The following is a 16049-nucleotide window of genomic DNA, read 5'->3' on the forward strand; positions in this document are numbered from 1 at the left end:
CCGTCCATCATATAACCTATCTGATTTACATTTTGAATTGGAAATGAAAAGTAAGCAAATTCTTCGAATGAGCATATGATCCATTTTTTCAGGTTACCTTCAATGCAGTGAAGATGACAAATTCCCCAAAATATCAGAACCAAAAATATCGAGCCAATTGATTAGACACTCCAAATCCAAGATAGACATGATAATTCCATGTGAGAGAAAGAATTGAAGGATATTTTGATAGGGTGGGATGACGTAAGGTGAAAGGGAGCTTGTGTTGAGCATAAATGCTGGCACAGACCTGTTGGGCTGAATGGTCTGTTTCTGTGCTGTAAGTGTTACTTTGTAATGTGAGAAAGGCAGCACCACTGGTATTCCAACCTCTAGATAATCCAGCAACCCTTGCGGGGCTCCCAGATTTTAAATTACTTTTCCCTACCACAGACAATTTAGTGCAAACAATCAAATAAAAAATACTGACCTTTCACATCTGGATCCAGCATAATTTTCCTGACAAAAACATCGCAATTTGTCAGCTTTAATCATACAGGAAACAGCAAAACTGAAAAATGGAAAGAAAATACAAAAAATTAATTCCCTTTTCACAGCAGCTTCAAAGCTTTTGCTTCCACTCTTGCCATATTCTATGGTCAAAGTTTTCCCGTTGGCGTGCAGGGCTGGGCCCCACGCATACATGCATAAAATGATGCGCGGTGACGTCGGTCAAGTGTTCTGACGTCACCACGCGTCATTGGCATATTTCATTGGGCGGGCGCGCGATGGTATCCGCTGCGTGCCCGCCATTAAATAACGGGCCACTTAAGGCCCTTAACACACCAATTGACTGCAATTTTTCGGTGCCCGTGCAATCTTCAGGTCGGCGCATGGGCGCAATGGGCAGATAGTAGGACACATTTGTGTAAACCTCATCCACGGGTGGGATAAGAGGGGTCGCGAGTGTGTTCTCTCAAGTATTGATCTTTCAAAGTTATTGAAACTTGCCTGTGTGATCTGCAATACTTCAAAACTCATACCAGCTGCTTGGTCTGGACTCACAATCACTCTGCAGTGAGGAACCTTTTTTGGACCTGCAGGTTGCAGGAAGCTTCCCTTAGCCTGGGAATGGGAGCTGAACTCTACACTGGAGGCACCTCCTCTGAGGGGGAAGGGAGGGCTAGAAGTAGGAGGAGGCCAGGAGTGCACATTCAGCCTCCAGGTGAGCCACTTTCGGGGGGACAGGCGCAGGCACAGGGGGTGCAGGGCCAAGAGGTAGACCAAGGCGGAAGGGGCCACAGAAGATGCCACTATCTTGCTGCCAGGGTATACAGGCGGTGAAGCAGCTACCTCACTGAGGTGCAGTGCCGAAGGAGGTTCCGTCTCTCAAGGGAGACAGTCAACTATATCTGTGAGATGATTGGGCCTGAGATCTCCGCTGACTGTGTGGGTGGACACCCCATGCCAGCGGCTCTAAAGGTCACAGTTGCCCTCCACTTCTATGCCTCTGGCTCCTTCCAGGGCTCGGTGGGTGATTTTTGCTGTGTCTCCCAATCAGCTGTCCACAGTTGTGTCAAGCAGGTTACAGACGCTCTGTTCAGACAGGCATTGACCTTCATCCACTTCCACTGTGACCAGGCAAGCCAGACACAGCGAGCCAAAGGCTTCACGGCCATTGATGGCTTCCCCCGCGTCCAGGTGTGCAATAGACTGCACACATGTGGCCATTAAGGCACCAGCAGGTGAGCCCGGTGCCTTTGTCAACAGGAAGGGCTTCCATTCTATAAACGTGCAGATAGTGTGTGATCACAGGATGCTGATTCTACAAGTCTGTACAAGGTACCCAGGCAGCTCCCATGACGCCTACACCCTTAGACATTCCCAGGTGCCGGGGCTCTTCAGTGCTCCAGCTCAGCTGGATGGATGGCTGCTGGGTGACAAGGGCTATCCCCTCAGAAGGTGGCTCATGACGCCTCTCCATCATCCATGAACAGAAGCTGAGCAGTGTTACAATAGGAGCCACACCTCCATAAAACCTGTGGTGAACAGAGCCTTCGGTCTTCTCAAGATGCGCTTCTGATGCCTGGACCGCTCAGGGAGCACACTCCAGTGTTGGTGATAGTGGTTGCATGCTGCGCTCTCCACAATCTTGCGCTGGAAAGGGGGGGTTGCGGTGGATGATGAAGACGTCGATGCTAGGGCTGCACACGATGAGTCCAGCAATGAGTCCGAGGATGAGCACTCACAGGGAAATGCTGAGGGGGTAGACGCTGACCCAGGCATACTGCAGGGAGGCAAGGACACCTAGGAGGCTTTAATCAAACGACCCTTCAACTAGCCCACCACATACGGACCTCCAGGACAAGCTTGGGCTGCAGGCTCCATACACGATACCTAAGTGCAAAATCTTCCAGGTTAGGAACAGTAACTAAGGGCCTTGTTAATAAAGTTGAATGTCCCACAAAGCAGTCCTAACATTTTTGGAAACCATACACATGCAGAAGAAAAGAGGCACCCTCAGCCATGGTCACCCTCAGTCATGTCTGAATTTAATATCACAGGCAAAGAAACTTAATGAAACAAAATGACAAGGGTGTTCCAATTCAAAGCAAATCATAAAGACCTCATCTTAGGCCAATGCAAAAGCGCCAGTGATAGACCTGTGGTGTGCCTAAGGTGCCTCATGTTTACATTTCCGGGTGCTACGTCTTGGTGCTGCTCCATCACTGGGAGTGGCATCTGAGACAGCCTGCTAACTCTGCTGTCCTGTTGGCCTCAATGACCTTGGTGGTCATCCTCTGGCCTGTGGAGCCTGTGCTAGCCCCACCTGGGAGGGATCTGCCAGTTCCACAGCTGGCATCTCCCCAGTCATTGCAGCCTCACCAGATGCTACGGTCACTGGGAGAGGGGCGGAGGAACTACCGCCCTCATCCAGAGCGCCCTGAGAGATGTCCGCAGAGACGACAGGCAGCTGCTGCACCGACGTAAGGTTACTTTGGACCTCCTTGCTCACCGTGGATGGATGGGCACAGAGCTGGGAAACTGTGTACCCACACCATCTCCCACACTGGCACAGACCAGCTGAGGTCAATGCCGATGTGAGGGCTTGCTGGTCAGAGCCCTGACTCTCCATGAGAGTCGCCACTCTCTCCGTGGAGGACGCTTGGCACTGGGAGATATGGCTCATTGTTTTGGCAATTGTCCGCGTAGACTCCTCCACAAAGGAGACCAAGCTAAGCATAGCCTCATGTATCTCCCCCAGATGTTCCCACACACCAGGCCATATTTCCTGCCCCTGCTGCATTGTGGGTGATTCCAGAGGCACATCATTAGGCACCGACTGAACATGTGCCTTGTCCCCTGCAGACCTCTGACTGCAGGCGCCATGGGCACTCTCTGTCTCTGCCAGCTCCTCGAACGACTGTGAAGTGCCCTCACTGCTGTGCCCTGGGACACTAGCTGATGTCCTAACTCCCACCGAAGTGCTACTGTCTGCGCTGGTGCCTGCCTGGCAGAGATGGTGTGACGTGGTGAGACTTCAGGACCCTCAGGTGTGAGAGCGGACCTCTGCTGCTCCTTCTCCCGGCCCTGCTCCGCTGATGCTGAAATGAAGAACAAGAACATTTGATTAGTTAAAGTGGAGACAATGTCAATGTGCATCCCTGTCCCCCGGATCACTATTTGCTCATCCTTCCATAAGCAATGGTCAAGCCACGTTGCCAAGTTAAATCACTTAACATTCAGCACTGCTAGGTCCGTTGGAGGAACAAAGCTGACCTCACTGCTGGCCATACATACCTGGCCATGGCACCACAGCCTCACCAACACCAGTGGACCTGGGCGCATGGCGCCTCTCCAAATCCAGTGCTCAAACCGGCTGAGAATGGCTAACTGTGCCTGGCTGCTGCCAGTCTGTGCAGTCTTCTCCTGAAAGTGAGAGAAGAGCATTGATTTATGCAAATTGTACATGGATTCTCTTCGCGGATGGCCCACCCCAACCAGAGTGGGACATATCAGGTCTCTAGTGCCTCCTCACCCTGCTGCTGCTGAACACTCACACAAAGGTACTAGGCCTGTTCCCCAACACCTCCCCCCCCACCCCACCACCCCCACCCCCCCACCCAACCCCGTCCCAGGTCACCTGTTGCCTACATCACATTAGTCACCACACAGTATATCCTTCCATAGCAAGGAGGTGCAAGCACATGGAGCGCAGAGGGCAGCAGATGGTTCGTTGCCATGCTACCTTTAAGTTCCCCTCCCAGCATGTCATCACCCTGACTTAAACATGTCCTGCAGTTCAAGCACTGCACCTAGGTGCAGCTCCTCCAGGTTGCCTCCCAGAACGGTCATGTGGGTCTCAGTGTACCACATGCTGCTGATGCAGAACCCATCTCTTCACCACCCTCTCAGGCTGACCTCAGCATGGGCAATATCTGCTGGCCCATCCAGCAAAGGACACATGTTGTTAATGATTCAATGCAGTCACTGCACCTAGACTTGGTGGGGTGGCAGCAGGAGAGAAAGCTGACCTGCTGGGTTAAGTGACCAATGCCAACATTGTCCTCGCCCTTCCAGAGTGCAACAAGTTGTTGAAGCACTTGTGACACTGGATCCAGGTGCGTTTCACCACATTGCAGGAGCTCACCACCTCTGCCACCTCTTCCCAGGCACGTTTCATCATGTGGGGGGGTTTCCTCCTCCCATCCTGGGGAACCAGCACCTCCCTCCTCCAAAAAGGTAGCAAGGCAGTCATCCAAAAAATGAGGGGCACACTGACCCCTGCCCTACCTTCCAGACTGGCCTGCCCTGATGGCCTACCCTCCGGACTTGCATAACCTCCACTGCCTCTGTGCAGAGCCTTTCACCCAGCCATTGCGAGCGGCCTTTCCATGGCTGCCAGACCTTCCCTTATTCAGGCCACCGGGTTGCCATTGGACCTGGCGGGCTGAGCGCGCCTGCCCACTACTCGAGAAGTACGCTGGGTGGGCCTTAATTGGCCTACCCGCGTAAAATGGCAGCATGGACCCAATTGCGTGCAGCGATCAGGTCCGCACCTGCTCCCGCTCCGCCCCCCCCCCCCCCCCCCCCCCCCCCACCATCCAGGAAATTCTGCCCTATGTTACAGCTTAACATTATTATATTCAATGGCTGCACTTATTGATATGGCTAATCAGAGGGATTCTACTTAAGTGAATTAATACTTTATAAGAATGAGAGGTGATAATTCTTCAGTATAAACTAGCTAATTGTAATTGATGTTAACATTAAAAATTTGAATATTTTCCTTCATATCTCAAATGTTATTATTTTGAAGTTTTCAATTGGCACATTTGCTTTACATGGAAACACTTCAAAATATAAATTTTGCTATTTGATCTGAGCCTACTTCAAGGACCAAAGAGTGAAACTTGACTGTACAGAATACAAGGTCACACAAATGAGACAAGGCCACTCTGGCACACTGAAGTCCACTGTCAAGCAGGTAATGTTTCAGTTTTCAATATTGCCCTTTTTCAAAATCAATATATATCTATTATCGCTTGAATTCAGCATCTCTAAAGTTGTATTCTTAACTCCAGGTGATGGTCAGTTCTATAGGACCTCCAAATGATGACAATCATATATGCTTCACATGTTAAGATAAGCTAATCTTTTTGTTCTGATTCTTTCATTACATACATCAGATCCATGTTACTTAGCTTGCTTATACAGCCTACACCACTTTATAAAGCATACAGCAATTGCAGGAATGCAGTAAATAGATCTTTGTTTTTTCTTCACTTACTTATTTGAAGGTATACTTAGAGGACAAGGACAAGGCTGGCAAGATTTATGATGACCCTGGACAACATCACCAATATAACCATCAAGACATTTTTCACAGTGGTCTCCAGTTGTGTTATTCTGACAGTTCTGAAATATAAAGTGATAAATAATTCATATTTCATCATTTACTGAGTAATAGATTGCAATCGTGTACCAAAAGCAGCTAAAGTAACTTATCCCTTTGCAATATTTATTTTAATTTTTAAACCAATATGAATAGGTTATTTATGTAGTATCAGCCGAATGTCTGATGCATGTGCTGTACCGGTTTCTAGTTTTTTTAGTTTTACAGGCTTATGCTTCTGTTAAATACATTTGCTTTACTTCGACACAGTGTTGGGAAAAAAAATAATTGATAGACTTCTTTAGCTTGTGGAGGAAAAAAATTCAGCAAAATATTATCATATGCAAGTTATGCAATGACCTGTTGGTCCAATTTGCTTAATTAGTTACTTGTTTGGAAACAGAACAAAGCAAATTCCACTTTTTGCTGTTCTATTCTTCAGGTGATGAGTAACCTGTCTTAACAATGCGCCCTGAATTCTGCCCTGATCTGCTCTTCATTGCAGTATGATGGCTGTTATAATGTGCTTGCCTGATGTGGCTGGAATTTACAGATTATGGCGGGCTCACGACAATAGGAGTGGAAGCACACAGTACCCCCAATCTCACCCTGCTCCATGTTCCTGCCCGCCATTATGTGCCGGTCAGCCAATTAGTGACCAACCAGCAGGACCGCTGACAAATTGGTGGTCCAGGCAGGCTTGGGCCATGAACTGGAAGGAGGTTACAGCACTACATTTTGAGGGCTGCTGCCAGCGCTGAAGACACCCTGATGGTTAGCATCTGGCATTTGGCTGCCCATCAGCTTGGAGGAAAGGCAGCGCTCTGTGGAAAGAAGTGAGGTGGAGCCTGAAAACCTTGGGTATCTGTGCATCAGCCGAAAGGGTAGCACAATTTGGTTTGAGCACCATACAGGCATTAGACCAGCAATCAAGCCCAGCATTTATTGGCTGTTCAATGCAAGGTCCTTGAAGATCTCATGGAGCTTCCAGTGGGTATGCATGCCCTGTCAAGGACAGAGGAGGAGTCCATCCACCCTCTTATCTGCGCGAGTGTCTCCCTCCATCGAGAGATTGGCAACATTCATGGCAAGCCAGATCCAGCAGCACATTCAGGGGGTGCTGGGTATACATGCAGACCTGCAAGGCATAGTAGTGTAATTAAGCTCAGTCAGGCAGTGTCAATTCCAAAGGTGGATGAGACACCTGGAGTCTCCACAAGGCCCTCATCCCTCTCAGATAAGCAGGGAGATAGAAATGGACCTTACGACAGAGGATGAACAGCAGCCTACTGCATCTGGGAGCTCCCCTTAAGCTGCTTCTGATGGGGACAGTGGCTCATCCGCCCCTCTGGCAATGACAGCAATGTCTCAGGGTGCCGCAGAGATAGCTGAGCCTTTTCTCCCTGTGCAGAAATCTCTCAAAATGCCAGGACTCTCACAGCCTCAGGTGACCAGCAGGTGCCTACCAAGGTCATCCCAGGCAAAGGGTCATCAAGGTCATCAGCCTGCTTCCAGAGCAACGGGCAGCTAAGGAGGGGAACCACGATGCAGCACATGTAGAAGAATTAAGAAAACACATAGACACACATAGATCATCATGAGTATTTCTTTACTTTGGATTTCTGTGTGACAGATTGTCTTGAGGAGCTTTATTAAATACTTGTGACCAAGAACATGCATGTCATTGTCATGGCCGTACAATTAGATGGTAGTGTAAAAGGCAGCAGCTCATGGGCTCTAGCCCATTATTGGTGATGTCCGTGGCAGCACCGGTCCTCAGAGGTTCCTTCACCAATGCAGTATGCATTGCTGGCCTTAGTGTTGTTGGCTTGGAATGGTCATATGGGGTCACAGAGCAAACGGTTGTGGGGCACTGCTGTTGGTGTTGAAAGACCTCCACATCCTCAGGAGAAGTGTCTCAGTATTAGAACACAAGAACACAAGAAATAGGAGCAGGAGTAGACCATACAGCCCATTGAGCCTGTTCCACCATTCAATACAATCAGGCTGATCTTGGGCTTCAACTCCATTTTCCTGCCTACTCCCCAAATCCCTTAATTCCCTGAGAGATCAAAAATCTGTCTACCCCAACCTTAAATGTATTCACAATCCTCTGGGGCAGATAATTCCAAAGATTCACAACCCTATGAGTGAAGTAATTTCTCCTAATCTGAATCCTAAGTGGTTGGCCCCTTATTTAGAGACTGTGCCCCATGTGTTTTAGAGTGCCCAACGAGTAGAAACAACCTCTCAGCGCCCATCCTATCAAGCCCCTTCAGGATTTTGTAGGTTTCAATGAGATCACCTCTCATTCTTCTAAACTCCAGAAAATATAAACTGCATTTATGCAGCCTTTCATTGTAGGACAACCCCTCATCCCAGGGATCAATTTAGTGAACATTCGCTGTACCAGCTTCAATGCAAGTATATCCTTTCTGAAATGAAGTTGGGCATACTCTACACAAATTAGTTCCCCAAACTCTGGAAAAAATCATGGGGGTAGAGTTTCTACTGCACACAATATTCCAGATGTGGTCTCACCAAAACCCTATACAATTGCAGCAACACTTCTTTATTCTTGTGCTCCAACCCCCTTACAATAAAGGCCAACAGGCCATTTGCTTGCTGCACCTGCATGCTAACTTTCTGCATTATTTGTATAAGCACATCCTAGTCTCTTTGAGTTTGAGACTGCTAAGTCTCCCGGCACCCCATCCCTGTTGGAATTTTAAAAATTAAATAAAAGTATAGGGGACAATAGTTGCCTGGTGTATTCTCCATGGCAACGCCTCGACCAATCAGAGTTGACTTAACAACCAATCATCACCCTTTTCTCATGCAGTATAAAATGTTACTTCTTTTGAAATTTGGGGCAGCATTTTCCCCCCGTCAGGGGTGGTTGTGCAAGAATGGGTGGGTTCCTGATCATCGCCACTACTTGGGGTGCACCGCCATTTTATATGGGCACGCCAATTAAGGGCTGTGCATTCCCTGTGCGGGCGGGTGGGTGGAGGGCATTCCCTGAGCCGTGAAAGAGCACACAGATCTCCCTGAGGCAAAGTGCCGGCTCAAGATTCAAAAGTTCATCAAAGGCAGAAAAAAATATTTCTGGCATGTTCCCTCATGTGACACTGTCACATGAGCTGGGACATGTCAATTTCTTTTATTTAAAAAATTTATACAAATTTTAAAACCCTCATGAAACCTCATCCCACCCATGGATGAGGTTTCATGCTTTTTCTGAAGGCTGCCTGGGCTCTGCGCCTGCCTGCCAACCTTAAGGTTGGATGGGCAGCTCAGTTGGTCGTTTTAATTGCTCATTAACTGGCCTTAATAGGCCTTTGACAGATCAGTGGCGCGGGCAGCCGATTCGGCTGCATATCTGGCAAACTGAAAATGTAAATGACATGGGGTGACGTCAGGGCGCCCATCAGGACATTTTATGTGTTGGCGAGTGGGCCCCGACCCCGACTGGAAAATGTAGCCCTTGGTCTTCTTGTGCCTGTCCTGATGGGTGCAAGATGAAAAGCTGCAGAACAAGTAATATTTTCTTAACAACCACACGGTCAACAGGAAAATGATGTGAAAACTTGCAACAGGCATTTCCATGACTACAACAAACCGAAGATTTTCTTTTACTGTTCTAGGAATATATCGCATCCTCTCCAATTTCACAACATTACTGTGTTGTTTCACCTTACTTTGGGATGAGTTCTTCACTCTTTTATTCCTATTTTTCAAACAATTCTGTTCTCCATGTTTGGATTGACTACATATTTATATCAACGGTATACATAGAAAATGTACCCTGTATTGAGTAAGGTTTAGCTTCATTATCCATATGTTCTAACTTTCTTAATTCTTTCATGGGATGTGGGCATTGCTGGCAAGGCCAACATTTGTTTCCCCATCCCTGACAGCAGTTAAGAGTCAACCACATTGCTGTGGATCTGTAGGCCAGACTACATAAGAGTAACAGATTTCCCTACATAAAGACAATGAACCAGTTGGTATTTTATAACAATTGATGATAGTTTTATGGTCACCAAGCTTTCAATTCCTGATTTATAAAAATTGAATTTAAATTCCACCAGCCGCCATGGAGGGATTTGAACCCATATTCCCTGAGCATGACTTTGGGTCTCTGGATTACTAATCCAGTGACATTACCTCTTTGGCACTGTGTCTCCTTTAATGCATTCACGAGTTTGGTTTCCTGCATAAATAAATTTAACAAGTTCTTCTATATCTTTTGAAAAAAAATTAACCTATGGATGTAATGCCCAGCCCTAGTTGCCCTGAAAAGGTGGCGCTCAGCCTTCTTTTTTAACCGCTGCAGTCCACGTAGTACAAGTACTCACACAATTCCCGTATTTGACCCAGTGACAATGAATGAACAGTGATATATATCCAAGTCAGGATGGTGTGCAACTTGGTGGTGACGGTGTCTTATGCAACTACAATTGCTGCCTTTGCCCTTCCAGGTGGTGGCTGAAGCAACCTTGGTGAGTTGCTGCAGTACATCATGGAGAGTGTACACCGTGCACCTACAAGACTCCAGTGTGGAGATTTAGGCTAATTTATAAGATGCTGATCAAGTGCTTTATCCTGAAAATTGTTGAATACTCCATTAAACTTCTAACATGAGCCTTGACAGAATGCATATTAGGAGTCAGGAGGTGATTTACTTAGCATAGAACGCCTTCCCTCTTACCTGTTCTGCATTTATATAACTATCCATGTTGAAGTTCTGGTCAATGTTGATGACCAGGAGGTTTATAGTGGAGAATTTGGCAATGGCTGTGCCATTAAATGTCAAGTGGAAGTGGTTAGGCTCTCTCTTGTTGGAGGGGATCATTGCCTGTTGTCTTGCACAAATGTTACTATGATTTCGCAGCTCAAGCCGGGATATTATTCAGATTGTCTTCTTCATGTGATCATGAACTACCTTAGTATCTGAGGCACTAAAAAATAGAGCTGAACACTGGCCAATCATCAGCAAGTAGCCTCTCATCTGACCGTGTCGTAGAAAGAAGATCATTGATGAAGTAGCTGAAGATAGTTGGGCTGAGGACATTGTCCTGATGAACTTCTTTAGGAGGAGATGAGGTGAGATCATGGCACTTTAATATTTTGTCTGGGTTTCTTCTTGCACTATGACCATCTGAAACCACAATGGAGAATGAACTCTGGAGCACCATATTAATTGCACAGTGTTAATAGTTTGAGCTCAAAGGGTGACGTCTGAGGAGTGCAGATTTTAAGCCTCAGATTTCATTATAGTGTAAATGGTGTGGTAGGAGCCCACACAAGATAGTGCTCCGATTTCAGGTAAAAGATTGAGTTAGATCATGGGAATCTGGAGGAAGAATTGGTGGACAGCGTCTGTGTTTGAGATTCATTGAGGCATTGGGTAGGAAGAGCACAAGCCTTCAGAATACCATTAGGGGGTCAGGAATGGTGTTGGGGGCAGGTGGGTTGGGGGATGGGTAAGGCTAGAAGGTTGCTGCTGAGGAAAGGTTGGAGGGGTATCTGGAAGGGGTGTCTGGAAGGGGTGTCTGGAAGTTATGGTTAAGAAGGTTTTCAGAGATCTGGGGATTGGGATCATGATTATGCTGAGCACTTATTTTTTTTTCACTTGCCTATTAAGAGTTGGTTTTTCTGGCAGCAAATCAAAGGTGCAGCAGGAACCAGAAACTAACACTGAGCCCCTTATTTTAATATGCAAATAGACTAATGCCTGCTTCAAGTATGAGCAAAGGAGGCCTCCTGGTTATCATTTACAACAGAAACTTAGGAGCTTAGGAAAAGGAGTAGGCCACTCAACCCCACCGGCCTGTTCTGCCAAACAAGTATCCAGGTTGCCACTCCAGTGCAGTACTAAGAGAGTGCAGCACTGCTGGAGGGCTGTTTTTCAGATGAGACACTAAACTGAGGCCCCATCTGCCTGCCCTGGAGGGTATAAATTATCCCATGGCATTATTTCAAGGAAGAGCAAGAAGAGCAGTTATCCCCAGTGTCCTGGCCAATATATTGCTGTGCTTAAAATTGGCTGCCATGTTTCCAACATTACAACAGTGATCACACTTCATGAGCAGAATTTTATGGCCCTGTTTCGGCGGGGACAGGGCCGTAAAAGGCAGTGAGACATTCTAAACCTGATTGGCTTGGGCGGGAACGTAAAATCCCGCTGCCATAAAATTTCGCCCCATAAGTTTTCCATTGGTTGAAAAGTGCATTGATTCATCCAGTGGTTGGGAAAAATGCTACATAAATATGTATTTTTTTGAATTCAATGAGATCATGGCTGATCCGTGACCTCACTCTATATACCTACCTTTGTCTCATATCCCTTAATACCTTTGGTTAACAAAAATCTATCAATCTCAGATTTGTAACTTATAATTGAGCCAGCATTAATTTGCTAAAGGGTGTTCCATGCTTCTACCAGTCTTTGTGTGTGGAAGTGTTTCCTAATTTCACTCCTGAAATGTCTGGTTCTTACTGATATGCCTCTGAGACCTAGACTCCCCAACTAGTAGAATTATTTCTTTCTATCTCATTTCTCTATTCCCCTACCAAGGTAGTATCCTGCACACTTTCCATTGCAGGTTGTGGGGACATCTTGGACTCTATTTGTGATTATTATATTATGCCTAGTGCCTAAAAACTGGAAGCTGCACAGTGCAATGTATCCCCAGTTGATTGCTATAAATCATTCCAACTAGTACGGGATAAATCTGCAACTTGATGCTATGCAAGTGTCAACAAATGCATTAAAAGACATAAAAACCTTTTTTTAGTTATTGAAAGTAATCGAATTTTGCAGCACAGAAGTGACAATCCAGGCCCACATATGTATAATAGTTCTCTACAAGAACTATCAATTTAGTGGTGTTCCCAGCCCTTTCTCTGTAACCTTTTTCCCAAATATTTATCCATTTCCCTCTTAAAAGCTATAATGGATTCAATTATCACCAAGTATATTGTATGGCATTCCCCTCCTAAACCCTGCCTTTGATTATCTGGCAATGAGCTTAAATTTCTTCCCTCTGGTTTCTCATCGATTGTTTTTCCTGATGTACATTTGTTAAAAACTTTCATAATTTTGAACATCTATATCACTCTCCTCTTACTCTTTTCTAGTTCTAATAAAAAGGGGCTCAGTTTCTTTAATGTCTCCTTATATTCAAAATGTCTCATCCCACATCAAGTGATAGAGGCAAGACCCTTAACAGAATCATTCACATAGTTTAAGGTGATAAGATGAATCCAGGAAAACTAATCCCTTAAGAGGGTCCTGCATAGTGTGAAGAGAGACTAACCCAGAATTTGCTTGGTAAAAATGGCAAAGCAAATGAGGTACCCATTATTTGTGTGTGAAGAACCTAGCAATTTGTGGTGATACGCTGTTAAATTGGGAATTGTTACAAGCTTCTGGACAATCTGTGCTGCTCGAATGTTAGCTTTGCAAAAACCAGAACTCATTTTCAACCTCCCAGTGAGTGCTAAGAAATTGGTGCATTTGCTCTGCTAAAACAAACTAAACTCACCGTTAAAAGCTAGAACTGAGATTTAATAACATAGGGACCCTTTGATGACAAGATTTAAGTTCAGTTTACAGCCACTTATTTTTTGTGATTTCAACAGGGAGTTGTGGGAAATATGGACATGGGTTTGGAAGACAATAGCATAATTTTTGGATAAAAGCAAAATACCACGGATGCTGGAAATTTGAAACAAAAAGAGAAAATGCTAGAAAAACTCATCAGATCTGACAGCATCTTTGGAGAGAGAGAAACAAAGTTAACATTTCGAGTCCATATGACCCTTCTTCAGAGCTGAAGGGAAGTGGAAATGTGATTAAATTTATACTGTTTAAGGCAGGGGGCTCCACCTGCCCCACCCCCCCTTAAACAATATAAATTTGTTCACATTTCCACATATTTTTTGACTTTGGAGAGGAAAGACAATTTGGAGAAAGTCAATGGTTTCGAGAGGATCTGGCAATGGTAATGATTTTGTAATGCCTGAGGAAAATAAACCATTTGCAATGTCAACCAGCATGGGGGCTAGGAAAGGAAGTTATATGATCAACAATTTAATTGGAATTAGTTTGAGAAAGTAGGAGGTGGGACTCACAAATGTGATCCCATGATGGAAGACAGTGGAGGAAAAACAGTTCAGACCAGTACACTGGTATACCATTTTAAGGTATAAAAGACCAGTTTGGACCAGTATTCTTATTTCCCAGTTTTCACTGTTTTTTCATCTTAGGAAGAAGTTTCAGGGCTAAAGTGGAGTTTCTCGAGGGAGGTTTGTGAAGAATAGTGAAGAAAGCAGAGAGGGCAGTTGAATAGGTGGTTTCTGTCTTACTAGCAAAAAAAAAATAATTTGATCACACATGTTAGAAAAAAGGGTGGAGATAGCTGCGGATTGGTTTAAAGAAGGTGGTTAAGTAGTAGAGATAAGTTATCCTTGCTCTTCAGCATATTCCTAGATTAATGGGTGTTATTGGTAGAGGAGAGTAGGAGTGGGTAAAACAGTATGATCCAACCATATCTGCCACTGCCTTGTTGTTGGGCTGATTTGCTCATCTATGCCCCTGGACTTCACTAAATGAAGCCTTTAATTTATTTTGCAAGGGAAAGCTTTGAATGGAGTCTGAGGTATATCTTTGCCCAAGCCAGTGTTTATTAGAGATAAATTGACCTTTAATGACCCTGTTTCTGCATGAATTAATTGCATTTCAAATGCAGTTATAATGGGAAAAGTCACTATCTGCAGATGCACTCAGCATACAGTTAAAAAACAAGGCACTTAGGATAATTCTGATGTTTTCCTTAAGCATAAAATGAAATCAGAGTTCAGTCTGGCACATCTTGAATGCTGGAGCAATCTCAGTAATGTAGCTGTTTGGCCTAAAATTCGATCTGCCCTGTTTTTTGGACGCAGAGGTCATGATTCGCAACTTGCTGCTGCTTTCGTTGGAGATGGCTAACATGCAAACTTGAGGCTTCCACCACATTACCATGATTGTAGAATGTCCTCTTCAGGCTGCCGACTGTATTGATGCTCGGCAGGGGGCCGATCAGCATTGCGTTGCTAGCATGTGGGGCAGTCAATCTACCCCTCTTAAATGAAGTTACATTGAATAATTTTGTTGGAATTTAAAATGTGGAAAATGAAAACCAGGGAAGAGAAAGGGTTCCAGGTGACAGATGTAGCATTGGATGCATTAGAGATGGAGTTGGGCATGACTCTGCGGGAGGCTAGGAGGCCTTCAAGGACTATCCTCAGATGAGAGTGGGAGCAGAAAATAGACCTAAGAGCCTGACATCAGCAGCAGAAGAAGTTCAATGACATCACGTGGGTGGTAAAAGCCAGTAAATGCATCTTTGCAGGACTCCTCCTACCCACCTGTAATAACTGTGGATATAGCCTCTCCTGCTGTCTATCAGGGGCCACGTGATGTTCTGGGAGGCTCCGACTAATGAACCCTAAGTGCGGGAGGGGTGGTAGGGCTTCCTGATGAGAGTCCTGATCGAGCATGTAGCACCTGAAAAGCTCTTTTTAATAAAGTTTATCTGTTCTTTGTTGAAACCTGTCCGCTCCATCAAGTCATTACATTTGTCGTTGAGGGTAAAATAGCTCTGATGCTGCATCTCGCCTTATTACTGTGAGTACATCGAATCTTAAGAAAGAGAAAAGATTACTCACCAGTCATGACACTCTTTGGCAAAATCGATCCTTATGAGGCGATTATGGAAGACTGGAGCCAGTATTTAAAGCGCTCTGGGTTTTATTTCATAGCGAACAAAATTAATGTGGAGGAAAAATAGAAAACCATCCTTCTGAGTGAATGTGGCCATAAGACATACAATCATGTTTGCAGCCTGAGGGCCCCGAGGACCCCCAATTCCAAGTCCTATAATGAATTCGTGGACCTCATGAAAACACACTTCCAGCCCAAGCCACCCATAATAACGCAGTGTTTAAAATTTAATTCCAGAGTTAGGGCCCCGGGAGAGTCCATCACAACCTATGTAGCAAACCTAAAGCAATTAACAGAACACTGTGGTTTCGGGGACATAATGAATGATATGCTCTGGGACCGATTAGTTTGTGGAGTTCAGGATAACTCCATACAGTGTTGTTTACTCGCTGAGGTCGA

At 45.4% G+C, this 16049-nt stretch overlaps 1 protein-coding gene across 1 annotated transcript in view; it reads right to left on the reverse strand.

Moving 5' to 3' along the window:
* The window catches only part of lama4 (laminin, alpha 4), a 216340-nt gene that overhangs the window by 164016 nt on the left and 36275 nt on the right, over positions 1–16049 (reverse strand). The window contains exons 3-4 of the mRNA XM_041187778.1: positions 5771–5898; positions 470–550 (exon numbers count right to left, since the gene is read on the reverse strand). Coding sequence (XP_041043712.1) covers positions 470–550; positions 5771–5898 — 209 coding nt within the window. The remainder of the gene's footprint in view (positions 1–469; positions 551–5770; positions 5899–16049) is intronic.

The sequence above is a fragment of the Carcharodon carcharias genome, chromosome 5, assembly GCF_017639515.1.
Source record: "Carcharodon carcharias isolate sCarCar2 chromosome 5, sCarCar2.pri, whole genome shotgun sequence".
Classification (NCBI taxonomy): domain Eukaryota; kingdom Metazoa; phylum Chordata; class Chondrichthyes; order Lamniformes; family Lamnidae; genus Carcharodon; species Carcharodon carcharias.